The following is a 27572-nucleotide window of genomic DNA, read 5'->3' as shown; positions in this document are numbered from 1 at the left end:
TGAGACTCTCAGCATTTGATTTCTTAAGGGGAAATAGCATTGATCATCTTGATGCCTCCCCTTGAGTACTCTGTATAATCTAGGTTCTGAGCTCACTTTTTCCTTGAGAAAAGTTTCTTTTAAACCTTCTATTTTGTGATACACTAGATACTTTTAGTTTAATGATATGGTTCCTTAAAAGTAAACTGCTCATTAATTGGTAAGAAATAAGAGCATTAAGGAAGAAAGCAATTTGATATTGGGGGGATATAACGGGTTGCTGTCAGGGCACTTTAGCAGATGAAAGGCAGACCTGTGCTCCTGTGGGATGCTTGGACGTGGCTTCATGTGCAGACTGACCCCTCACAGCACAGCAGTTCCATGTTTGGGTGTTTACATGCAGCAAAGAAAAGTCAGTAGGTACATGTCTTGCCAATGGGTTTCAGCCCCAGGCAAGTTCACTATGGATTCAATGTGACCAAAGAAATTGAGAGCAAAACGTTCTTTGGAGTGAAAGGGTTTATTATCCGGCTTGTTCTCCGGCGGTAGGTCGAGCACTAGCGTCTCCGCCTCCGCCCAGAGCACTGGGCCGAGCTCTCTGTACAGCACAATAATAGCTTATTGCCTGAAGGTGTGGAAGCGGTAGCCCAGCAACAGGCCAGTTACATCATCAGGTGGGTTAAGTTCAGTGAGGATCCTGGCCAGAGGAACCCCAACTTCCCCACAGTACATATATATAAATATGTATCAATATGTATCTATCAATCTATATTGTTTCAGATGTTTCTTGACTACTAGGCGGTAACTTTAATTAATGAATTTTAAAAAGGCAATAAATTCTGTTCCAGTAATTAAGATGCATTTCCTCTCCTGTATTCTTCCTGACAATTTAAACCCTTGTAATTCTGACCAGGTAGCTAAAGAATTGGAGTAAAAACTTTAAAAAATGTATCGGACCTGTATATAAGATTTAGATTTAGCTAACTTTAAGTAGTTACACTAGAAACCTTGCTGCCATGTTTAGGCAATGCTATTCCTCTTTGAATATTTTTGATAAAAATATTAGGCGTGATGAGACATTTAGATTCCAACCTTTGGCTCTAAATCACTGCACGATCCCTTGCCTATCAATGTAAGTGAATTCTCTGGCTCTGTGGAGCAGAACCCTGGTATCCCCACTGCAGGAGACTGAGGGGTATCTGGTTCAGCTGACTGGCCAGTCTCAAGTACTCGGCTCACCTCCACTACATTTCACCCATTGAGCCAAGTGTGCTAGGATGCTTCTCTTGCATGATGCCATTTTGATTTTTCAATGGGACTGGAGTAAAGTTGCAGCTATTTATATATCTGTAAATAAGCTGCCTTGCAGAATCAGCATGGGAAAAGACAGATGCTATTTTATGTGGAAAATGAGGCTTATTTCTGTGCCTGAGAGTGTTTTTTTATAGTTTGGCATCTTTCAGGTGAGATGCATGAGGGGAAAGATTTAATGAGTGTGTCGGTCAAATACCTATCAGGTGCCCTCAGTGCCTTGTGCCTGGCTTAGTGTGGGAATCCCAAAGGCTGTTCTTGCAGGGCCCCTCCCTATAAACATTATCGGGCACTTAGAGGTGGCATGCACGCACGGGAATCTGCAGAGCCTTATATGTGTGCTCTTATTCTAAGTCCATGTCCGTTTCTTCAGTATTCCTTGGGATAGCAGATGGTAAGTATTTGGAGGCTTTAAAAGATTTTGCGTGGCATGCTACTTAGTTTTCTAGAATTATCTTCTTAGAGGAAATTTCCTTGGCTTCTTGTATCTACAAGTATCCCTGGCTATGAAGAGAAATAATTCATTATTTCTATACATACTGAGAACTATATCCCAGATGAGCATACTCCGATTATCTTTAAATTGTCATTTGGCAATTGTCAGGGCAAAATGGTGAAGTTGTGAGAGAAAATATACAGAAAACATGTTTATGCAATGAACACTTTTTTCTCCTGGTACAGATAAACCTTATCCTTCATTAGTTGCTTATATAGAAACATGTTTTAAATAAAAATGTCTTAATAATTGGATATTTTAAAAGAGTTGATAAATATTGATTTTCCACACATTGTTGATTATGAAAGGGCAACACTCCTTTATTTCGACTGACCAGTGGGGAAATCAACCATTTCAAATGAGCAGGGAAATGAATTTTCTGATTTATTGAATTCAAGGATGGTAAAGAACCTTATTTCTCAGGTTCTATGATTGATAGCTGGTGGCTGTTTGGCAAACTGTGTTGAGAAGGATTCTGAGGCCATATTGAGTTCAGCAGATAAGAGTAACCCATTAACAACAGGGGAGGAGAGGGGGTGGTCATGTGTGATTCATCTGTAGCTTCTCTGATTTAGGATTTCCTAGGAGTTGGCGAGTTTTGCAACTGAAACAGTTCCTGAGAAGAGGGGAAATGAAGCTATGTGTGAAAAGTTAGTCAACAAAAATTAACCTTAATAAGATTTTATGAGCTTGCATAGTGTTGCTAGACACAGTAGCGTAATTGACAGATACGATCCCCCTTAGCTTTTTTTTACAAATAAATAAATCTCCAGTGAAGAGGAGTCTTTTCTCTCTGTCTCTTTCATTAAATTGGTGGCTGCTTTCTGGGAGCAAGCACTGTTTCGTTTCACAGCTTTACACAGGGAAAAAAGAGCTGGTAGGAGCGACTCTTACTTGTTTTTCATATTTTTATAAGCATAATAATCCTTAGCAAATAGGAAATCCCAAAGTATATATTTGGAAGATGGGTAGTGTTTTTTAGGTTCTCTGGACCTTAACAGTTCTCTTGGAAATAATCCTAAATACGGGGAAAAGTATTACGTATATTGCAACAGAATCCATACCTTAGCTTTGCTACTGTTGAATGGCTACATGGGCATTTCTTTTCTGCATGGACCTTTATATTACCTCCAGATTTTTATTAGAAATAACACCACAACATACAGGAAAGTTGTTTTTCTCTGTGTTTAGGGTTATTTCCATAAGATTGATTTTGTGAGATGGAATTACTAGTTAATTTTAGAGATCTTAATACATCTAATTATGTCCTGTCTTTGCTTTATCCATCTGTTATGCATATTACCCAAGATCTTCAGCAGCACTATACATTATCATTTTTAAATTTTGTTGTTCAATTCTGTTTTTTAAACTAACAACTTGCAGCAAGGACAAATAGAAGCCGTAGCTTACTGCATAGGTATTAGGGGTTCCTGAAATGTTTATGTTCTGATGAAGGGTGACTAAGAGGTAGCATTCAGTCAGTCACTGAAATGCATGCAGTATAGTCTAGAGGTCGTGCTCTTATTCAACAAGCGTTATTGAGCTTGGGATTGGGTACTTTACTGGACTGTGGGATCATACTGGTGAAAGAATGAGGGTTTATTCTAGTCTTGCCTGCCTAGAACCTGCTGGCAAGATACACGGTGTAAGGAAAAACTGTTCTCTTTTGCCTTATTGAAGGAACTGAAATATATTGCCGTCTGTTATTCAAGCATAGGCTATAGGACTCAATCCCGCTCCTTCTCTCATAAAGGCTAAACTTCCTTTAGCATCACACACAAGGCAGAAATTCAACCTTTTCCTCATAAGGGCTGGTTTTCTAACCATCTTTCATTTTTACTGCTGTCCTTTGGAACCTCTCCAAGTTCTTAAAACCAATTAATTATGAGGCTCAAAATTATGTTCAGAACTCTGATACTGAAGCTTCGAATCACTGAAGGTTTTGGGAGGATGACTTCACAATTCTATTAAACTTTAGAGAGTGACTGTTTACAAATCCCATGGATTTTCATGTGGGCATTCTGTCATTTTGTAGATAAGTTTTCCATATAAAGAAGAGTGACTTAGTTAAAAAGAATCCATCTCTTGATATGACATTGAATGACTGTTACACACAATTCATATGCCATCACTGTATGTCCTTATGTACAGTTTGTCATGCCAAAATATGACATGAGTCATTAAGTCAGACATTCTTAAAATGAAAAGAAAAGCTTCATAGGTTCACAATTACTTAGTTCTTTAAATCATGCAAGTTAGCCAAATGAAGACATTAGATAGAACAGAATTCTAACAGTATCATTATACAGATTTTAAGAATGCATGGAAATATTTATTCCTCCATCACAAGAACCTATCACAAGAACCTGTCTTACCTTTTTCTAGAAAATTCAGGGAATGTTAATATGTTCTAGTAACAAAATTGCTTTGCATAGAAATGGCTACCAAAATGTAATGTAATATGGAATGTTACCTGTTCAGTGTTTACATTTACCAGTTTTTGAAGCATTTAATACTACTATCAAATTTAAGTAAGTTGTGATTTTCCTACTTCAAATTTCATACAATTCAATACTGTTTGGGGAATATCATATCTGTATAGATTCTATGACATTCATGTCAATTTTGTTTTGTTTCAGAAAGAACATTTAACATGAGATCTACCCTTTTAATATATATTTTAATGCACCATATATTAATTTTGACCAAAGGTACAGTGTTATACAGCATATCTCTAGAGTTTATTTCCTCTTCTTATGACTAATTGCCTGTAAATTATCTTTTCTTAAAATGTCCTTATGCCATTCACCTTGAGCAGAGTGAAGTACCACTTAAATGTACTGCAGGAGTCATGATAATGCAAATGTTACCATCAAGTAATAAAATTAAAGTATTCTGTTGTGGTAGTGACTTGGGCCAATTTGACAGGCATTAATTAATCTATTACTGTGGGATTATATATTAGAATTTCTTCTTTCTTCACTTATCTTTTTATCCAGTGAATCAAACCTTATAAGGGAGAGCAGAGCACTAGCTTGGCTGGGGATGGGAAGGTATGTGTCTGTGGAGTGCACACTGCAGGTTTTCTGAGAATACAAAGGAACTCATGTAAGCAAGTATTTCAAGTTATCTTTAATCTTATTTGGCCCATAAAAATGCTGTGAGGATTAACTAGTTATTAACTGTAGGTGGTTGCAAATGTATAGATTTATAGTCGTTGTAAACCTCCGTTTATGCAATGATTTCAAATCTGTTTATTAGCCAGAGAAGTGATTGTAGTAATAGTAATGCATGATGTTTTGTTACATTCATGCTGAAGAATAACTTTATAACAACCTGATGGATTTTTTTTGCAGATTGATAGGGCTCTAATTTCACTGAATGAGGATTCTCAGACCAGAATCAGATATTAAGATACAATTTGAATTTCAGTGATAAATTTGAAATTTATATCAACCAAGGAAAATAATTTGTCAGATAATAAATCATTATCATTTTTAGTTCTTTCAACTTATAGCTAATCAAAAAATAAGAATAGTAGCCAAAAGCTGCTGCTATTATTTATGTGACTCAGAAGAGCTCGGAACACCTTCTCTGTTGTGTCATTTTAGTCAGCACTTATATCTCCTAAAATGCATTTGTTCCAGATTCGGTGACATTTTTATAATTTTAAACTAAAAAAAAATATTCAAACAATTGACTTTAATCTTCCTCTCACTTGACTGAATCTATGTGATCTGGAAGCAGACACAAGTTCAGTAAAATTTTAATGAACGTGGACATATGGAATAGTGCTGCCTAGGTTTAATATCTGGTTGCTTGAAGGAGATTGAATTGACTGGATGCTTCTACCCATGTTACTCCTCCTACTTGAACCATCTCAACTTCTGTTCTTTCTCTCAGGATTTTTCTGCTGCAGCTGTTCTCTCTAGAAATGACCCTCCCGTTCTCAAAGGTTAACCCCTTTACTTACGCTCTTAATCTTCCCCTTGCCAGCCTCCCCTAAGACCTTGATCCGCCCATAATCCTGTTTGCTTTTCTCTCTCAATGCCTCTCTCCATAGTATCCTGGCTGCTTAGTCTACAAATACATACTTAACCCTTCCCTGTTCTAGAAACATTTTCCCTTGACAGTGCCTTTTACTCCCCAGACTCTCAAAGGAATGATGTCACTGACTGCTTTTCCTTTCTCACGCATCCTTTAACCCACTCCTATCTGGCCAGGACTTCTTGAACACTACGGAAATTTCTCTTTCAAAGTTACTGGTGACCACCGTCCAATGCCAATGACCTAAGTATTGCTATAAACTGCCTCTGTTTACCCATTTCTCTCTGTCATATTCTGCCCACAATTTCTGCCCATTGGAATCCTACATATCCTAGAAAGCTTAGTACACATCCTGCCTTCTAACCACAGCCCTGGCTCATGTCCTCAGGCAAAATCCCTTCTTTCTTTGCTGATCCAGTACACCATTTTTATACTTTTATATAATACTGATCTCATTCTGGCTTAGAAACTATTTGAATTTTCCCAGGTCTCATTAGTGTATGGGTTCAAATGATATCAGTGCCTTGATTATTATGATTCCTACTCTCTGACAGCACAGCTGTAGAACCTCGGCTCCCTCCTAAAGGTGGCTCTCATTATTTTGGGAAGCCCTAGAGTGTTGCATATTTCTTCTTGTTCAAAAGCAAGTACACTTCTGTTCCTATGTTCTAATGTCTTTAGTAATGCATGTCACCCCTGCATTTGCTGAGAGTTTCCTCCATGAAAGTGCTGTATCAAAGGACCCAGCCAACCTCTGCTCATGGCTTCAGATGCCTGCGTTGCCTTGCGGCTTATATTTGAATCGTGTGTGTGTGTGCACGTGCGTGCGTGCACACACATGCTTTGGAGGGTGGTGGATGGGTTTGCTGGCCATCTCTCTAACTGTACCCTGGACCCTAACGCTGTACTTCTTAGGCACAAAGCCTCACAGGGTGTTCAACAAATATAATTCCATCCACTCTTGGCATTCTTTCCTCTGTGGGGCTCAATAGCTCATGGATATTGATTCTAGGCAATCCTTTCTATTCTATTTACATTGCCTATCTCTCTTCTAATTTACACATGATAAGAATATAAAATTCTGTTTGTGAGAGCCATATAGAAAAAATATTTCATGCTATACTGTCACTATTATTTGTAAGTTCAGCTTTGATGCCAACGAAAGAAAAAATTCTAGCAAAGTAGTTCATTCAATTCCCAAATGACATTGAGCATTCATTATATGCCAGGCCCTGAGGATTTAAGGATGCATAAAGACACGGTCCCTGCCATTGAGTTATTTTCTGTCTGGCAAGAGAGATATGCAAACAATTAGCTATTATGGAATGTAGTAGCAATCTTTAGATGTATGTATGATAGACTCTGTGGGAACAGATGAAGCTAATTTAAGGGAACTAGGAAAAGCTTCACAAAGGATGCAGAAAGTAGAGGGTTGAAGAATAAGTACAAGTTTCCCAGGTGACCAAGAGGGCCGGTGTGTGGTAGTTAGAAGCAGTGTCGTGGTGGTTTTAAAGGTCAAGGCAGTTTGAAGAATGGTGAGAAATCCCACGTGGTTAGTGACCACAGGTAGGGAGGATGCCTAGGGGCTGAGGAGGCTGAAAGAGCAAAATGCTCTTCTGAGAGGACGTATGTACCAGACTATGGGTTTAAACTGTGTTCATATAAAAAGAGTAAAATAAAAGGTGAAAGATTTCTGCAATATGAAGGGAAACCAGAGTATATCAAGTACACCTCAACAAAACTGCTGAAAAATAAAGTGATGCCATAGGTGCCCTAGTTCAGAGAAAAGCTAGGTATTTGCCACTGGGAGAAATCACGGCTTTCAGTTAGGTCTGTGACTCCCAGGCTGTCCTGAAGCAGGGGCTGCGCCCCCAAACTCGGGAGGAACACCTCAGAACTCGGAGGACCTCTTGGGGGTGGGGGTGGGTTGGACCCAGGATTGATCTCTTCTGAACGGGGAACACCTGAAAAAAACCAGCCTTCAAATCCTTTCTGCCGAGCAGCTTCTCTGGTCCATCCTGGACTTTTGTTGACTGCATGGCATCTAGGAGGAGGGTTTGTTTTCGGCAGGAAGTCATTTACAATGTCGCAATGAAACTAGCGCTAATCACAACAGGCGTAAGATTATTAGAGAGTCATCCACGCTTTGTTTTCCTATTAACAACCTATCTGTCTGGATCCCCTCAGCAAACCCAAAAAAGGCTAAGATTTCAGAGTCTCTGTGGCTGTGGAACTCAAATCTCATCCCCCAGCTTCGGGGGGGAGGCGGGGGAAGGCATTTCAGATAAACCTTCCAGGCACTGCCATCCAGACTGCTTGTAATGTGACAGGTGATGGTGGGTGTCAGCTGGGAAAGAAACGACTTACTATAAACTCCAAGCATCTCTCACTTCACTCTCAGGAAATGGAACTGTATCATGTTTCTCTTCCTGGAAGATACTCAGCAAGTCAGAGGCCCCATTGATACTTGTAAATACGGAAGTTCTTCATAAACCCTGCCTCACGCTTCTTTAGAATGGAAGAATTAATTTGGAAGCCAGTTCTAGATATTTAAAAATAGATTTTTTTTTCCGTTTAGCCATTTCATTTGAAAGGCAAAAAAATAAATAAAGATTGGTCTTGCTAAATATGATCTGGAAACTCACTTCAGCTCCACTAAAAGAGCACCTTTAAAAAAAAAGGGCTTTGCTTCAAGGCGCTGGTTGAAGAATTACCCCTGGAACCGTTGTAAGTCGTAACTGAACTTCTTAAACACATTGCTATCAAAATGTGTATTACACTCAATTTTTAGAATACCATTTACAAGATGAAATTTGTCTAGAATACTTATGTCCTTTTGCTATTCATTTTATGGGCGCTGACATTGTGGAAGTTCGTTAATCTTTTTTGCCTCTTTTTCATATTTCACTCCTTGCCTCGTGTTTTTATTATTTAGTTAAGTGAAAGAACAAAAAAGGAACTGGTAGTCATGGGTTTTTCTTTCTAATCCCCTTTTATTCTGTGGTTTTTGTCCTTTATTTTTTCTACACATGAGACAGAGATGCTGCTTGCTACATTACAAATTAGGATTCTTTGAGGACTACTGAACAAACGCATCAAATTGAACTTTCTGTACAATGAACTTATCAGTTACTTAGTATATTAAGAAGGAAGGAAATTTATGAGCTTCGTTATGCTCTTTGTTTTTCTTCACAATAAACCGCCAGAAGCTCATCATGGAGAATAAATGAGATCTACTCCCTGATTCCATCTCTCTATAAAATATCTTTATTAGTAAATATTTGCATGCACTTTAAAAGAAAGAGTTATTTTTTAAGTTTTATGATTTTCCCTTGCTTTGCCATGCTTGCAATGCTCCCCATCTGGAAGAGAGTATGAAGTTTTATCTTCTAGGTCAGTTTTATTAGTTTCTCATTAATTGGACAGCCGGAAATGCTCATTATTTGTTCAGTTGATGTCCTTTCGCCCCTGAGAGAACAGCCACTCCACCTTCATTAAGTTAACTTGTTGTATAGCTTTGTTAGGCTTTGATTTCACACCTCGGGATGAATGGAATGGCAGCTTACACTGATCCCTATTCCAGGAAAGCATTAATGTAGGATCAGTGCTAAGAGTTCTCTTTATTTCTGCAATCACTTGACATAGGTATATTTATGATCACTACTTCCATATTGTAAGGAATTAATTGTCTTTTTAGTTACCATGCCATTGACATTCTTCCTAAGGTATCAAAATCCCAATGTATTACTTCTCACCAATAGGATAAACACAGAGACACTTTTTATTAGAACACTTCATACTTTTCTTCACATGCCTTGGTTATTAGTATATATAAAATTCTAATAATTTTAACTACTTTCTGAAAATGGCATTTATTTTTAAAGATGCCCTTGGTGAAGAAAACTGTAATTTTTCTAAAAACATCTCTGAGGAATACAGAGAAAATATTTGCAGTTGGTTATCTACTTCTGTACCATGCGTATCTTTCCTAAAACCCAACAGACGGTATACCTATTTTAAAGATATTACTGTGTGCTTTGCGATACTTCCTGAACTATGCTCAAAATATGATTAGGGGAAGGAACTGTAATAACCTATCCCTCAGGGCTACTGGTCACCTAGGATGTATGACAAATATCATGATAAATACTTTGCTCAAGTCCAAAATATGATTTATTATTGTTGTTAATATTATAGGAAGGTTATAAACACTTAGATTATTTATCCATTTCTTGAAATCAGTATTTTATATTTATCTGCACAGTCACCCTTCCTCTCCACCTGTCCCAGTACTCAAAAAAATAGAGTTTATTTTTCCCTTAGAGTCCTAAGACATTAAGTCAGGTTGGTAACGATGAGGGAAATTTTATTCTTAACCCAGAGGATGCAAGCAACTTGATATCCTGGAAAAAACTGACCTTGGAATTAGGAGTCCCGAGTTCAAGTCCCATCGTGACCTCTGTCTGGCAGGGATGGTAGGATAGTTATTTAACTTCTGTGGCTTTCATTTCCCACTTACGAAGTACAATAGTTGATCTAAATCACTGTGAAGGTTGCTGTCAGCTTCAGAAGTGTACAACTACACCAAACTATAATGTGTGGTTTCCTATAACTGAAACATTTCCAAGGACTGAAGTCCTCTGCTGAAGGATACTTTTGGCAAAGTCTTGGAGCAGCTATCCCATTTTCCTACAGCCTATAGAGATTTTAAATTTCTTTTTTGAAAGTAAGAATACTGATTGGGTTTGTTCCTGGGCAGGTTTTGTGTCAAACTTGCTGATTGACCTGTTTTAGCATCACCAGGGGCTCGGCTCAGTTTTTCCTCCTGTTTTCCTGCTGAAAGTAGTGTAGCATTGCCTTATAAGGCATTATGCAAACTAGAATAGATTTCACACTGAATCTAAGTGTTTGGCACCTACTAGGACTGGTCGTAATCATCACTGAGGATGTCCATGAATGGAGCAAAGTCTTATGAATGCCAGTACTAGTCTGTGCACCACGGACTAGTCCAGATGCTTGATTTAGAACAAGTCTGGCAGAGCCCCTGTTTTCATGGACATTACATTATAGAGGTTGGAGATAAGCCATGTATGTGTAAACCAATCCATTTTTTTTAAGTCAGGTAATGATAAGCCTATGAAGAAAATAACACAAGCTCATGTGTTAGGCATGACTGAGGCGAGAACAACTATGGCCCTTTTAGAGGAAGTGACTTTAGAGCTCTGACCTGACCAGTGAGGAGAAACCATCTGAGTGAAGACTCTGGGAATGACTGTCCCAGGAGGGGACATGGGGAGACCAAAGGCCTGAGAGTTCCATGAGCCTGGTGTGTGCAAGGAACAACACCCGGGCACATGGGTGCCACTCAGCCTGGATAGGAGCTGATGTTAGAGGGGGGCAGGGCCAGAGCACGTGGGCCTGGAGGGCCACGATCGTGGGCGTTGTGCCTTAGGAGCCACAGGACACTGTAGGAAGATTGTAAGTAAGGAGATCGTTCTCACTGGGTTACATTTTAGAAGCTCCTTCTGGCTGCTGAGTGTGGCCTAGACTTTTAGGGAGGTAAAGGTGGGAGAACAATGAGGAGACTGTTGGAGTCTTGGGGAGATGTGGCAGCTTGAACTAGGGAGTGGCAGTGGCGCTGCAGAGAAGTGGCAGAGTCGGGGTCTGTTCTGGTGGTAGAGACAGTGAGATGTACCAGTGGCCTGGACGGCATGGGGGATAATAAAGGAAAGGTAAGAATCAAGAATGGCCTTTAGGTATTTGGCTAGGGTACCTGAGTGAATGGCCACGTCTTATACTGAGATCTGGAATCCTTGTAAAGGTATGTGTTTGATAGGAGACAAAAAGTTCAATTCCAGTTATTTAATTAGAGAAATTAAATGAACCTTTAATGTTCAAGTGAAGCCGCTGAGCAGAGACTTCAGTATGTGAGTCCCCAGCATAGGCAAGGACTTACAGTCAGGAGTGAGTTATCCTGGTCACATCTCCTCTTTGGCATCACCTCTTTTCATTTTGGAAATTTCCTCTCGAACTTCCAGTGCCTAAGATGACACTGTTGCTGCCCGTGGCTCACAGCAATGGCATCTCATCTTGGTCTGGCTGCCCAGGGGCCTTCCTGCTCTGGATTTATTCTTCCATCTGCATGCCTTCCCCATTTAAATTTCCTTGCTTTAGAACAATCCCCACAGATCCCTGTTCTATGCTTCTGAAGGCAAGAATTAATTATTAGACAATTGATTAGTGATGTATGATTGGTATCTAGGGACCATTATAATGGTAACAGAGCTTATGTTTTATAGACACAAGCATTTTCCAGAGAAGAAGAAAACTAACAGTAGACTATTAGGTGTTTTGGTTTATTCAGTGAAACTACTTCTTAGGGAGAATGTCATTATCTCTGAGTTCATGTCACATATACAGAAGACAGTGGATATGGACTGCTATTTAATAACGCTCCCCCCCCTCTCTCTCTATATATATATATACACAGAGTGATTAAATTTTTCCTGCATCTCATGCCAAGATCTTTCTTGTAACACAGATACCTTTTAGAAATCATCATTTTATTTGTGTTTTCTGAGTTTAAGTAAATTCTGACCAGGAAAGGATTTTTCACTTTTCAAGTGGGAAAGAAGATCTAGTGAATGTAGTTGATATGCCATTTAGACAAATATAACCTATTTTTATTATCCTATACAATGAATTCCTTCATGGTTAATAAGATTGTAATTTTTTCCAGCTCCATGAGTACAGATACTAGTACTTTATAGTTAGATATTCTGTTTGAAGCATATGGAGAAAATACTGTGAAAGTGTATTTTCACTTGAAGTTTCTTTCATCATCCCTTAATGCCTTAATGACTTACCCATTAACACTCATTAATAGCAAAAACTATATATATATTACTATAATTCTCCTCATCTGTGTCTTTGAAGAATATAAGGTTAATGTATAGGTCATCTTAAAGGTTAAGATTACCTTTTCCTACATTGAAAAGAGTAGAGTTTTTTAAAAAATTATTAATACAATTTATACTTACTGAAAAAATTGAGAAAGAGAAAATATAAAGAAGAAAATAAAAATCTCTTTTAACTTTAACACTAAGAGGGAAGCATTGTAATGTTAAGATCTTATGAAATCAATTTTTACTTGAGGTCCCGTCTTACTGGTACTGGTTCTCCGATCTGGACCTTGCCTTCTGCCTCCACTGGTTATTATAAGGACCCCCACTGTTTGATCTTCTGACACTTACCCTACAGTTTAATTGCATTTACTTCCCCTTTATGGCTGAGCAGAGGGCTGCTACGCATAGACATTCAGGGAGCAGGTGAAAATTACATTTTAGATTTTTTTTTCAATATTGAAATAAATTTACAAGTTCAAAGAAGTCTATAATTTGTGAATTACAAGGCCTCAGAGACACTCCAGGTTATCTCTAAAACTGGCCTTCTCAGGGGCTAGTGTAGAGAGGACTTCCCGGGTGGCAAGTTTCCTTTGGCACCTTTGGATAATTTGGACTGACTTTAGTTTGGCTCTGTATGACTTTTACTTAGTGCATTAAAACATTTTTTTAAATGGAATATTTTGTTAATCTGGTATATCTCTGCTCTTACCTAATAGGTGACTTTCATTAATGTAAAGAAAAGTAGATAATGGGAAATAAATGATTAATTGCACTTAAATTTCACTAAACTTTGAGCTCTTCAAGTGTAAGTTAATATTCATTTATATGGATGAATTTTCCATTTACAGCTTTGAACTAGATACAATGTGTATAAAATGGAGGGAGGGTAGAAAATATCCCACTGAGAATTTCTAGCCCAATATGTATATATATGAATGAGTATGGCAAGTAAGAATCAACAATATTTTTCTTAATGGGAGTATCTCTGAATAGGCAATGGATAGAATTTCTTATAGGAAATTACACTCCAATAAAAAATATTCAAGCATGGATATCTTAGACATAGCAAGCTGTCATTATATCTCTCTGGTAACAGACTAGTAATCCAGTATGGCTTCTTTCATAATAGAAACCTTGGCAAGATCCAGAGAAATAATTCTGTGGCACATTAAGTGTTTGTGCTTGTGTCATATAAGCAAGAAACATAGTCTGCAAGAGTAGATATATTTTGTCACATATTTATTTTTCAAGTACAGAAATTTTTCTTGAAAAATTACAATTTTGGCAAGCAAAGTCATTTTTGGCCTTGAAAACATAATATGAATTTCTGAAAGGGAGCTGTAGTAACTACAAGGATTTTTATCCATTATGGACTTAGGCTAAGACAAAATTAATTTTTATTTAAACATAATTGATTTGTTTTGAGACTATATTTATTGTGTATTCACATTGTTGATATTAATAGTATTTTGTTTTATTATTTGTCACAGAAGAAACCTCTCATGAAATATAAAACATTTTAATTTTTGAATTACATTTTAAATTATTGAAAAATAATAATATTATTTTTATTTATGAAGTATTAAAGAGCCATGTCAACATTAATATGTCTTTTATCTGTTTCATTTGCTGGATCACTCATTCATTTAACAAATAGTTCCAGATGTCCTGTTGGCACTGCACTTAGGCTTCATGGGTGATACTAAGATAGATTACATGTTGTTCTTGCCTTCAAAAGGTCTTCAGTCTCATGAAGAGTTGTGACAGGTGGCTATATGACTATAATCCTAAGTTGAAAGTGACGAGAAAAGCTCTTTCAATATTTTTTGCTTTGTAACAAACCACTACAAAACTTATGGCTTACAAAGCAGCAACTTACTATTTTTTATGATTTTGTGAGTCAGAAATAGGAACAAGATTTATCTACATTGTTCTGCTTCATGAGATTTTCACCCAGGTCACTCTGTTGGCTGCTTTAAGCTTGTAATTGGGCTGAACTAGAAGGTTTAAGCAGATATTACTGATTATGACAGCAGGATGGCAAAGGAAAGAGCTCATCAAAGCAATCAAAACACAAGCAAAAATGCTCAACATCAATCTTTTCAAAACTCTTAAAATTAACCAAGGGCTTGTAACACTCTAATGAGAGATTGAGGGACTATTTGTGAATTTTAACTTGTTCTATTCACATCTGTCTCCAACTTGAAAACCAACAATTCCATCATCACAAGTGCAAACTAGCAGCCTAGCAGCCATTAGAGGTGGAAGAATGGGTTTAGAGATCAGTAAAAACCCTATTCTAAGATAACTGCCATTATTTTACCTGATTGGTAGTTGCTTGGAAACCCCTGCTCACAGGGTTTGCCTTTATTTGACCTGACTCAGAGCTTGCTTGGTAAGAACAGCCTTTTTCCAACCCTGAAATTTGTTGAAAATAATGAAGAGCAATTGTTTATCATTGCAGCTGCCCAAGACAGCAATTATAATTGGGGCAAGTGAGAAGATGACCAAAACAACTTCAAAGGAAAAATAGGGGAAGGAGATATCCATAGAAAGCATTAGAAGCTCCAGATCTGGGGACTCCAGACACCTATGTGTATCCACAGGAGTTTCATCTTTTGGTGTTTCTGAAAAGTTAGCTCTGGTGAACTTTGAAGCTCTGAGCAGGCATAAAGTGAAGGCTAAGGAGAGATGTAAGCTGTCTGAGCACCGGTGGTTTTCTTCAACATGCACATGTAGTCCCTCAGCAGAAGGTTGGGAGGCATATAGGTCAAAGGCATTTAATCTATTCAATAATTAGCTGAGCACTAAACTAACTAAGCAGAGACTCCAGTGGTCACACATGACAAAGAATGCACACTTTACAAAATTAGTTCATGAAAATGACTAAGCTAAAAATTGGCAGCAACAATGGAAACAAAAATAATAAAAGACCAACAACAGTAAACTACTAATGGGTGGATAATAATCTGATTTCCAAAGTTTCCATATTATATTATATAGAATGTCTACTTTTCAATTTATAAAGTTACAAGATATGGAAAGAAATAAGGTGTGGCCCATATGCAGATTAAAAAAAAGCAGTTAATAAAAACTGCTCTTGAGGAAACCTAGGTATTGGACTTACTCGGTAAAGACTTTAAATCAGCTATTTCAAATATGTTCAGATAACTGAACTACCCAATGAACTAAAGAAAACTATAAAAATGATGTTTCACCAAATTGAGAATACCAAGAAATAGATAGGAATTATTAAGAAGCAAATAAAAAATTGGGGGTTGAAAATCACAAAAAATTGGGGTTGAAAATGAAAAATTTACAAGAGGGCTCAAAAGCATATTTGAGGTGGCCGAAGAATTAGAGAATTTGAAATAAGTTAATTGAAATGATCTGTTATGAGGAACAACAACTAAAAAATGGAATGAAGAAAAATAAACAGAGACTCAGAGACCTGTGTGACACCATCAATCATACCAACATAAGTGTAATAGTCTTAGGAAAGAAAGGGACAGAAAGAATATTTGAATAAATAGTAGATGAAAAATTCCTAAATTTGATAAAAACTATTAATCTCTACATTCAAGAAACTCAACAAATTCCAAGTAGGATAAACTCAAAGAGAGCTACACCTACTCACTTCCAAAAGCAGAGAGAAACTTGATAGGATCAAGAGAAAAGTAGTTTGTTATGTATAAGAGGTTTGCAAAAGCAGTAAACTGATTTCCCATCAGAAATCATGAAGGGCAGAAGGCAATGGGATGACACATCAAAGTTCTGAAGGAGAAAGGATACCAATCAAGATTCTATATCCAGCAAAACTGTCCTTTAAAAGTGAAGATGAAACTAAGACATTTCTAGATTATAAACAGAATTTGTCACTTGAAAATCTGCCCTACAAGAAATACCAATAGTGTTCCTTTAGACTTAATGAACAGAAACTAGACAGTAACTCAAATTTACACAAAGAACTAAAGAGTGCCAGTAAAATTCATTACAAAGCTAAATATAAAAGATAGAATAAATATATTTTTACAGTCATATAAATAAACATAAAAAACAGTAATTATACATCTATGTTGATGGGTATATAAAAATCTAAAGAGAGCTTATATAACAAAGCACAAAGAAAGGAAGAGAAAATAGCTATATAGGAGCAATATTTTTATATGCTATTGAAATTAAATTGGTATCTGAACTAGATTGTTGCAGATTTAATATGTTAATTGTAATCCTCAGTGCAACTACTAGGAAAATAACTATAAAAAATATAGTAAAAGAAGGGAATTAAAATGGCACACTAGAAAATATCTACTTAACGCAAAAGAGGGCAGTAATGGAGGAATAGAGAAACTAAAGAAAACAAAAGATATGTAGAAAACAAATAGAAAGTAACAAATATGAATCAGCCTTAGAAGTAATTATGTTAAATGTAAATATTAAAAAAATAAAAAGGCAAAGATTTGCAGAATGGATAAAAAAAGAAAACTGTCCTGTCAAAAGAGATACACATTAGATTTAAAGTGAAAGTAAAAAAGGAATTAATAAGGTAAAGGGGAAAATATTCATCATGAAAACAGAAATTGAAAGAGGACTTGAGTGGCTGCACTAATTGTCTTAGCCAGATTGGGCTGCCATACAAGGTACCACACACTTGATGGCTTAAATAATAGAAATTTATTTCTCACAGTTCTGTAGACTAGGTGTCTAAGATCAAATTGTCAGTATGATTAGGTTCTGGTAGTGGCCCCCTTTCTGACTTGCAGATGGCAGCCTTTTCTCTGTATCCTTACACAGGAGAGGGGGAGAGAGAGAAAGGGAGACAGGGAGTCCTTTGGTCTCTTCTTACAAGGGCACTTATTCTGTCTTGAGGATCTCAACCTCATGACCTTATGTAATCACTCCCCAAAGACCCCATCTCCAAATGAGGGTTAGGGCTTCAGCAAATGAATTCTAGGGAGACACAATTAAGCCCATAGCACAAATATCAGACAAAATAGATTTTAAGGAAAGGCTGTTAAAGAGACATGGAAAGGTGTTTTGATAATAAGAGTGTTAATCCATCAAGATGATATAACAATTATAAACATATACGTACCCAACAACAAAGCCCCAAAATTCCTGAAGCAGAAACTGACAGATTTGGAAGGAGAAACAGATAATTCAAAAATAATTGTTGAAGACTTCAGTACCTCATGTTCAAAATTGATAAAACATTAGCCAGAAAATCAATAAAGAAATAGAAGATATGAACAAATCTCTAAGCTAATTAGACCAAACAGACTGTAGAACATTTCACTCAGTAACGGCAGAATACACATTCTTCTCAAGTGTACATGGAACATTCTCCAGGATAGGCCATATGTTAAACATAGGAAGTCTCAATAAACTTAAAAGGACTGAACCACCCTGCTGTTGCAGGATTTAAAAGCAGTTCCATTCCTAACACTAGGTTTTCTATTCACCACTCTGAGTTCTAGTTTGAGCCATGCACTGTATTTGCCCACTCTCTTCCCATTTATATCATTACCTGATCTTTTCTGTGGATGTTTTCCCTCTCTCAACTAATTTTAAGAAACAGGGCAGGAGCTTTCCTTTCTCTGTCTTTGTAAGCCTCACAGTGCTCTGCACATGGTGAATATTCAGCAAACTAGAAGTCACTCTTTTTGTTTGGTTTACATACTGGTCTGGACAGTGCCAAAATTAAAACTGTAAACTTTTCAGATAAAAGTCTGGGCATTTGGCTTCTCTTTAAAAATGGGGTGGTCTGGCAATGCTGGATCCACATTCCCAGATGGTATGGAAGTTGGCTGGAGCCAAATAGCAGCTGCCCCTGTAGATGGGCTCAGTTTCCCTTGATCCACACATGTCCTCTGCATGAGAACAATATCAGTTGCTATTATTAACTCACCTGCTCTATTTGTTTTTCCTAAATAAATTTTAAGAGGAATGTGACAATTTCTTATATGCACACTTCTATCCAAGATGAAAAAACCAAAGCCAGAATGAGAGGGTTGTGTGTATGTGTGTGTTTGTGTGTTTTAGATTGCTTATATCTGAGTTCAATTCATTACTTGATTCATTTAATAACATTTGTTGAGTACTCACTTACCTTGCAGGCACTGTTCTTGTAAATGCTGGGGTGGGCAGGATAAACAAAGAACTTAAGGAAGCTTACATTCCAGTTTATTGGCTAGGCCCTATAGCTATGTGGTTGTGACCCTTGGTTTATATCAATAAAGAATGGATGTTTTCAGTGTTAAAACCTACAGAAGGATTGAGGTAGGTTTGGATAGAAGGATTGGATAGAAGGGGAGGTAATATAATGGTATAGGAAGGTTGGAGGAAGTTTTGTCTATTTTATAGCAGGGGATAAGACATGCATATATTTGTAAACCAAGATAAGATAAAAGGGGTACTGTTGAGGGAGCAACTGAAGATTTAAAAGCTATTGAAGCCTCTAAAATGCAAACGTGACTTTAGAATGGGAGATGGAACAACAGAGGAAGGAAGATTACAATATAGAAAGTATTGTAGAAGACATCCAGAAGTTGGAAGACTGATAACCGACTCAAAAGACAGGAAGAATTTAGAACCTGCATATTGCAGGGCTGGGAATACTGGTGCGATGTGGGCCAGTGTACCTTGCTGGACACCTGAGACATTGCTAGGAGGAGCCAGCCTGTATAGAAGCTGGTGAGGTGTGTATGTACGTGTGCAGTGGAAACAGGACTGCCAGGAGACCTCCTCTTTCCTCTTCCAACCAGAAAAGAGGTGAAAGGTTTGTTACAAGAGAAACTGAGCCAGAGATTCTCCCAACTAAGGATTAGTAGGATAGTGACGGCAGGAAGGAGACATGGCACCAAAAAACAGAGAGATAAACTAAAATTCTATCCTGAACTGTGGGCCTCCCGTATACCCACCCTGCTTCCAGAATGCCTGCAGCTGGGTGAATAGTATGTGCCATGTGGGAAATAGAAGGATTCTTCCGTAGAGAAACAGAATGGAATGTCCCTAGAGAAATCTCCCTATATTAACATTTGAGGGGTTCTCAATGAAATCTGCTAGCTGATCATGCTATACAGTGAAGACTGTTTGTCATCACTTGGCCAGCCAGCATACATCAAGTTTGCAATTGAAGTTTCAGTGCTTCATTCTTAAAATATATGGGTTACAAAAAAAATCACCAGAAATTAGAGTATAGCTTCCAACATGAGAAAGACCGAACTATCAAACAGGAAAACTAACCTTGATGAAATGGAGATATTCAAGGATGCAGAGAAAAACATTTACAAGTCTACCTAATTGATGACATTGGAGATGGAGTAAAGTACTACATTGGGTATATTTTGGAAAAAAGAACAAAAGAGAATCTTGGAAATAAAAAAAAAACTGGTGTTGGATAGAAGGATTGGAAAATAAATCAGGGAAACATCCCAGAAAATAGAATAAATAAGGAGATGGAAAAATATAAGAAAAGGATAAGAAAACTATATTATTAATATAGGAGTTGGACAATTGTCTAAAAAAGGAGTTCCTGAAAGAGGGGATAAGAGAAAATTATAATAAACCTTATAAAAAATATTTCTCAGTAATGCGCAACCCATATTGAAAGATGTGCTTAAATGTAGTGAATGTAAGAAAAAAAAAACAGGAAATAATACTGTCAAATTCCCAAATGTTTGAGATACAATCCTAACAGCATCAATATGGAGAGTGATACAAGGAAACAGGAAATTGGAAGTAAGATGGAGACACAAATTATTCCATGTGGTTGGGGGTGGGGGACCTTCTATATGAGTTGAGGTTTCCTTTTTAAAAGCGCTTTTGATGCAACTACAGAGTTCACATGATTTCCATTTGGAAGTGTATATTTTGGTGTCACCTCTCACCTCTACCTATGCCTACCTTTCAGGTTTATAGCTGGTCCCCAAAAGAATAGCAGGCATCAAAGCCTAGTTTGTTTATGTTTTAATGAACAAAATTGCTTAAGCCAGTACAATAATGGTCATTGTAAATTCATTTTAATACCAGTGACTTTCCAGAAAGTTCCATATTAGAAGCTTTCCTTTACTTTGATGGGGTGGAAAACAAACAATTTGTTAATCACTTGCTCATAATGTAGATGCAGTAAAGTCAGTTGCCTCTCTTTTTAATATATCCTCAAAGAAGAAGACACACTCATTTATGTGTGTATGTGTGTGTTTAAACAAGTAAATAAAACTTTCAACCAGCACAGCTTTCTCATATTTTTTCCCCTGATTTTCCTACTACATGTGCCTTCATCTTTAACACAAAGAGTAAAACCAGAATTTCAGAATTCTCCATGACAAAGCGGTTGGCAGTTTCAGTAGACCTTAGTATAATCTTCAAAGTTAGTAGTTACCATCTCAGTGCATGGTGTTATGTTTACTACTTCTGGCTGTGTTGGTCCTTAAGAGAATTCTTACCTACTATTCCTCATGATTTTTTTAAAAGATAGGCAAGATTCCTGCCTTGTGGAGTTTTTTTCATACAATAAAGATAAATTTAAAAGTTTGCTTGGAGGAGTTTATTTCTACTTGTTTTCCAATGAAAGTCTAAAGACAATTTATGTTCATTGTGAATTTTTTTCTCCAAGTTTCTTCATGGGACCGGTGAGACCCATACTTTGAAACAAGGACATTTGGACTGTCTATTGGCTGCTCTCTGCTATGTGAAAAGAATTTGCTTATTTTATTTTCTGTAGGAGTGAGAAATAAGCTAAAAACTCTTTGTTTTTAGTCAGTATCAGTCTTAATTTGATACTAAGAAATTAGTATTAGGAACTCATTTGCAAGAGTTTAATATCATACAACTTCTTTGGAAAATAGACATTTAACTGTCAGCAGTTTTCTTTGACATGCTCTATACTTCTCTCTACTGAAAAAAACTGAGGGGGACTATTTATCTCCTTTATAAATCTCTAGTATTTGCCAGATCATAGTGAATTCTGAGACTCTCCTCTGCTGGAATATCTTGTTGAGTAAGGGAATATCACAACATAGTACCATAGTCTACTGGCCTGCTTTTACACAGCCCAGGCTTTAAAAACACCTTAGCAGACATTTTTTGGAAAAGAAAGAACAAGGATAAAAATTCTATGGATAGTGGAGACATGGCTGCTTCTATATATCCATTAGGCAGATTACTATAAAATGCATAATGAATTAAAAATTCAGTAAGAAAAATATGACAGCTATTGTGTTACCTAGAACTACTTACCTAGATTGTCTTTCCTTGCCATATTCAACTGTCCCACAACAGTTCTTTGGTTTCCTCCCCCAGTAAGATCTTTCCCAGAGGCCTTCCTGCAGAGTACAGCATAACAGCCACACTCCGTGTAAGGAGAAGCACCAAAAAGGACCGGTGGTTTTTGTGGCAGGTGTTAAGCCAGCAGAATATGCCACAGGTAAGGAACCCATGGGGTTTTCTGCCGATCAGTTTTCTCTTCTGTGATCAGGCCAGTTGAATCTTGGAACTGTGTGCACAAATTTGGGAGCAGATCTAGTATCCAAATATTCTGCTTTTTAGACGAACCATCGATAGGGACGTTCAGGTATGCTCGTTGTTGGGCTGATCTTGCTGAGATCCATAATGGGAGAGCATGGTGGGTGAGGCAAGTTTAGTTTTTGTTTTTATTTTTTTACTTCTAGGTTCATATTTTTTCTAGACACTCAAACTGCCTTTCCTTCCCAACTGCTTCATTGACACTAAGTCCACTTCAGTAGTAAATTATTTACCTCCTATCATTTATGATGTTTATTATTTTTAAAGCTATTCGTTGTTTCATCTGAAAATCCTTAATGAATTAAGAGAAGAGATGTAAATATTGATTCCATCAGTCAAAATTTATTGAACACATGGTCTTTGCTAATTAGTGACAAAGATAAGAGATTAAGAAAGCATGATTCCAATTCTGAGGGCTCATAAGTCCTAAGGGAATGTCCTCTGGGCGAACTACCCACGAGACATAATCACAGTGTGACAAGGGCAGTGGTAGAGGTGAACTCAAGGTTGGGTGGAAACTGTGGGAGCACAGAGAGAGCAGCTCCCCAAAATGGGGCATGCAGAGATCAGGAATCTAGGGGTACTTTTGCACGTGATAGCATCTGGGCAGAAAAGGGGTACTCCAAGGAGGGGAGATGTACCTCATTATTACTTACTGCACCATGCGTTGGGTTTTATTTCCATACATACCCATTGTGATGTTTTTCACTTTACTGGTCTTTTAAACTGTTACTGTAGTCAAAATCTTATGATGGAAAAAGGAGCTGAGCTGAAAGAGTATGTCCTCCATAAAATGCATTTTCTCTGTACCATGCAAATCATTAAGGGTTAAAGAAGTTATTTCAGCTTCGATGCTAAGAGATCATATTCTTATTCTTTTAAAGTGAGTAACATTTAAATCTTGAACTATTCATACAGAATTCATATATAAATACTTCATATATATTATGCATATATTTGACATATATACATATACTTTATATATGTACATACAATCACACATGCCCATACACAAACACACACACATATATATACTCATAGACATTCTCTCAAAAAAGGAGCATATTGCAGTCACCTGAATACCCATATTTAAACCACTTTTGTAGCTAGACGTTTGCTGCTTTTTTGTTAACAAATCTCGTGGACACAGGTATCATCTACAACATTTTACTACGTGTCTCTTGAGTCTCTATTTGGTTGCTTTAATAACTTTGAACACTGATTTTAGAACATTTAATGGTAATTTACATTTTTGCAGGTCTCTATAGTAGTTGATGGTGGAAAAAAAGTGGTGGAATTTACAGTCCGAGCAGCCAAGGGAGATGTGTTGAACTACATTTTTAAAAATCGAGAACTCCGTCCTTTGTTCGATCGCCAGTGGCATAAACTCGGCATCGGTATACAGGCCCGGGGCATCTCACTCTATATGGATTGTAATTTAATTGCAAGCTGGCAAACTGATGAAAAGGATGCTGTGGACGTCCGTGGATGGACCATTATTGCTGCACGGGCTTCAGATGGCAAGCCCGTGGATGTGAGTTGTGGTGGTGGTTGTAAAAGAGAACTAGTAAAATTTCTAACTTAAAATAACTTACTAAAACCTCTTTGCTTTACCACTGTGTAATACTGTCCCTGAACACTGTTTAAATTAATTTGCTATCAGATGTATGAAGTATAGCTGTGTATTTCCAACTGTATTTTCACACATATCATCTTCTATCTATTTTTGACCATTTTTCCAGGCTGTTAATTTAAAAGAACTAGATCATGCCCTAAACAATAGGTTTATCACAGTTAAATTTTAGTAGAAATCAAAAATATGATATGAAAAGTAAACTTGGTGTAAGCTCATGTGTTTTGAATAGAAAGGACTGGAAAAAGATGAAATTTAAATGGTTCCAGATTATCTGATGTTTCCATTAAAGAACAATAAGCTATTTATTCATCCTCAGAATCACAACTGTTTTATATTGAAGACTGTTTTTCAAAAGCTTATAATGGTTTTCCAGGGTTCTGTTAAACTGAAATGTAGCCATTAATTATATCAGTAGGTCATTTGGGTGAGAACAATTGGCTAGTAAAACCCTTTCAGATGAAAAGTTCCTTTAAAAATTACATTTGACGCTCAGGTCATATAGACCTATTCTTAATTTCCCTAAAGAAGAAGGCCTTTATGTAGTGAAGTATCTATAAATTTTATGATTTTACATTTTCTTATGGATAGAATAATGAGAAAATCTGCAAAAGTAATCTGAAAGCAGATCACCAATAGGAATTACTAGTGAACACACAGAATTTCACAGTTCAATTTTATTTCAAAAGTAAAATTTTGTGCAGATACTTATTTGGCCAGTGTGTTGTTTCTCAAGGTCCTTGTGGAAGGAATCATAGTTATATAGTTGATGCCTCGCTAGATATTGTATATGTATATGTCTTTTCAATAAAATATTATTTTCAAACTATCTTCTCTTAGAGTGAATAAGTCAGTGAGAATGTCATAACTAGGGCTCAGTGATAGCCAACAAAATAGGCTGTCAGGAGAAGCCAGTTCTGGAGTCAAGATATTATGGCCTCATGGAGCCTGCGCTGGCTTGGGGAACAGACAGATGCAGTTACATGGTTATGGTTTATGAGTAAATCCTAACACATCTGCTTAACTGTTATGATCTACTAATTTATCTTGTTACCCGTTAATTTATCTGAGTCTCAGTATCCTCAGTTATAAAATAGTGTTGGTAGAGTTACTACTTATAATTGGGTAGGGTGTGTGCCTAGTATGGGGTCAGTTCTCTGTTTATTCATTCATATATTCAGGATCAGACACGTCACTCAGCCCTTGCATAAGAGAGTGGGAACAAACTCACCAACCTGCTTCTTCTGCTTGCAAAGATCTTGAAGGCTCTGGGAGGGTTAAAGTCTCTGCTAGTAAATGGTAGCTGCCAATGAAGCAGTATTAAGAAATAATTCATCCCAGAATCTGAGGCTGAAGAATATCAGGTGTGTTCTTATAAAAAGACAAACTATGAAAATTGTAGTGTCACAGTGGTTCTTAGTTTAATGCAGAACTTTAGTGTATTTGAGGATAAAATTAAAGCCATATCACAACAATTCAACCCTTTTAAGAGATAGTCACTGTTGAAGTTAAATATACAAATAAAATACATGCTTCATTTTTTAAAGATTCTTGGTCCTTAAACTTTAAATGGACTAATTTTTTATCATCTCCATATAAGCTCTGTGATTCTTAAGATTTGTTGTAATATAAAAATGTTTTGGTTATTCAGAATTAACATTATTCTTAAAAATTCTGATGATTGGGTTTTATTTTACATTCACTAGCCATGTGCTTTTGTGAGAAAGAGGTGACAATACTGATATAAAGAATTTTTATTTTAACTAACAAATCCTGTGTGACAAGTACAGACTTAGCCCTAAACATTCTCCTTTTAAAGCACTGTGTCAATGAGGGATTCACAAGTACCAAATGAATGAAAAAGAGTGATTAAACTAGGCTAATTATAGTTGTAATACCATACTTGATTGAGTTCTAATCTGTCAAAAATTGATCATCTATCTTCAGTTAAGTAAAATAATTCATATGAAAGACCCAGTACAGTAGAAGGTACTTAATAGAACTTTAATATTTATTGGTTGTTTTGAAAATATTGATGGTGATAAATTAATTTTTGTTAAGAATATTAATTAATTGACATCCCCATTCTTCATTCTACGTGAATATATTACTGCCTTTCATTAGACTATGTAAGAGTGTATTTAAACTTTGTAAATAAAAGTTAACTTCAATAACTTGCAAAAAGTTACAGAAATCAGTTCCGTTTCATCTCATAATTTTGCATTGACTGCAAATCTTAGGTTGCTCTTGAATCTATAAGATGTCTCGAGTTCTTAATACTTTTTATGAGCTGAATTGATTTTGTTCATCTCAGCGTACAGTCATAGTTACAGTTTTTCCCTCCCTTCTGCTTTTTTTGGTGTTAGGGTAGAGATTCAGAACTAACTGCAGTTATCTGCTTTCTAATATTGTGGGATTAATTATTATAATATTACAGTTGCATCTTCTATAGAAAGTACTTATCAACCTCAAAGTAATGCAAATCTAGCTTTTATGTTGGGAGACAGAGAAGGAGGTGCAGAGAGACAGAGAGGAAGGTGGGAGGGGAGAGAAGAGTTGTTCTTGACCTGTGCTACAAGTCAGTTCATCTTATGACTAATTGTTAATTAAATTATTAAATTGGTAACCACAAACTAATTTAAAATAGCCTATTGACACATCTATCCTATTAAAGTTGTATCAGTAGTGTGTACTATCCACTTTCTCTTACATGGTTGTTTGAACTTGCATTTAAAGGCATGATTCTACTTTCCTTGAACTACTTTTAATTTCACGTCCAAATGCCAAAAAGCATGAATCTGCTGAACAAATAGAAGGAATCTATTATTTTTGTAAAAAGAGTGTGAGTCTCGCTGCAGGTTATATCAATATAATACAAAATCCATAGGTATTAGGATTGTGAAAATAGATCAAAAGTAGACACTGTTTCTTATTAGAAAGTGAGCATCTGTTTCAGTGCCTCAAATAGGTCTGGAACTTCAGATAAAGCCTTTTCCATCATGTGCTCATACCTTGACTTTATTTTTTCTCCAGAATTTGTGACTTTGAAATATTCTCCATTTTGTGGACATACTTTATTGTAGTTCCTCATAATACCTTTTTTTGAAATCAAATACTTCTTTTTATTGTTTGAGACAACTAGCAAAGATGTGCTGGTGTTTTCATTACCTGCTCCCCTTTATGTATACATCTTCAAAACTAGACTCTATGTCTGTTTCTCTAATGATCCATAAAATCATGAATCCAAAATTAAATAAAAACATTAAAAACAGCTAATAGTAATTCATTTGTATCATCCTCATTTCTCTTTCCAGTTCAATTACCAGAGTTCTTAAGTATCTAAATATGATTTTCAAAAAAGTAATGATGTGTCTTATCACTAATTTTTTAATAGATTGAACTTCACCAACTGAAAATCTACTGCAGCTCAAACGTCATAGCTCAAGAAACATGTTGTGGCATATCAGATTCTAAGGTAAATCAATCTTCTTGGCACGTGAAGAATGTAGAATGCCAGTTTCTTAGTCTGTGCAGAGTCCAAAAGCAGGGCAGCGCTGAATGTCTCTGCTGAAGCCCGGTGAGCCGTCTGTTCCATGTAAGAGGCCCTTCCTAGTGTTCCCCCACAGTTTCTTTTCCCAGTTTTAATCCCAGTTTCATCTGGAACTTCAGGAATGAT

At 36.7% G+C, this 27572-nt stretch overlaps 1 protein-coding gene across 1 annotated transcript in view; it reads left to right on the top strand.

Annotated features, from left to right (window-relative positions):
- Positions 1 to 27572, top strand: part of COL19A1 (collagen type XIX alpha 1 chain) — a 285300-nt gene that overhangs the window by 22833 nt on the left and 234895 nt on the right. Inside the window, exons 5-7 of the mRNA XM_036916243.2 lie at positions 22042 to 22165; positions 23522 to 23797; positions 27291 to 27371. Coding sequence (XP_036772138.2) covers positions 22042 to 22165; positions 23522 to 23797; positions 27291 to 27371 — 481 coding nt within the window. The remainder of the gene's footprint in view (positions 1 to 22041; positions 22166 to 23521; positions 23798 to 27290; positions 27372 to 27572) is intronic.

The sequence above is a fragment of the Manis pentadactyla genome, chromosome 16, assembly GCF_030020395.1.
Source record: "Manis pentadactyla isolate mManPen7 chromosome 16, mManPen7.hap1, whole genome shotgun sequence".
Taxonomy (NCBI): domain Eukaryota; kingdom Metazoa; phylum Chordata; class Mammalia; order Pholidota; family Manidae; genus Manis; species Manis pentadactyla.
The sequence above is the reverse complement of the archived record's forward strand: the minus strand, read 5'-3'. Positions and strand labels throughout refer to the sequence as shown.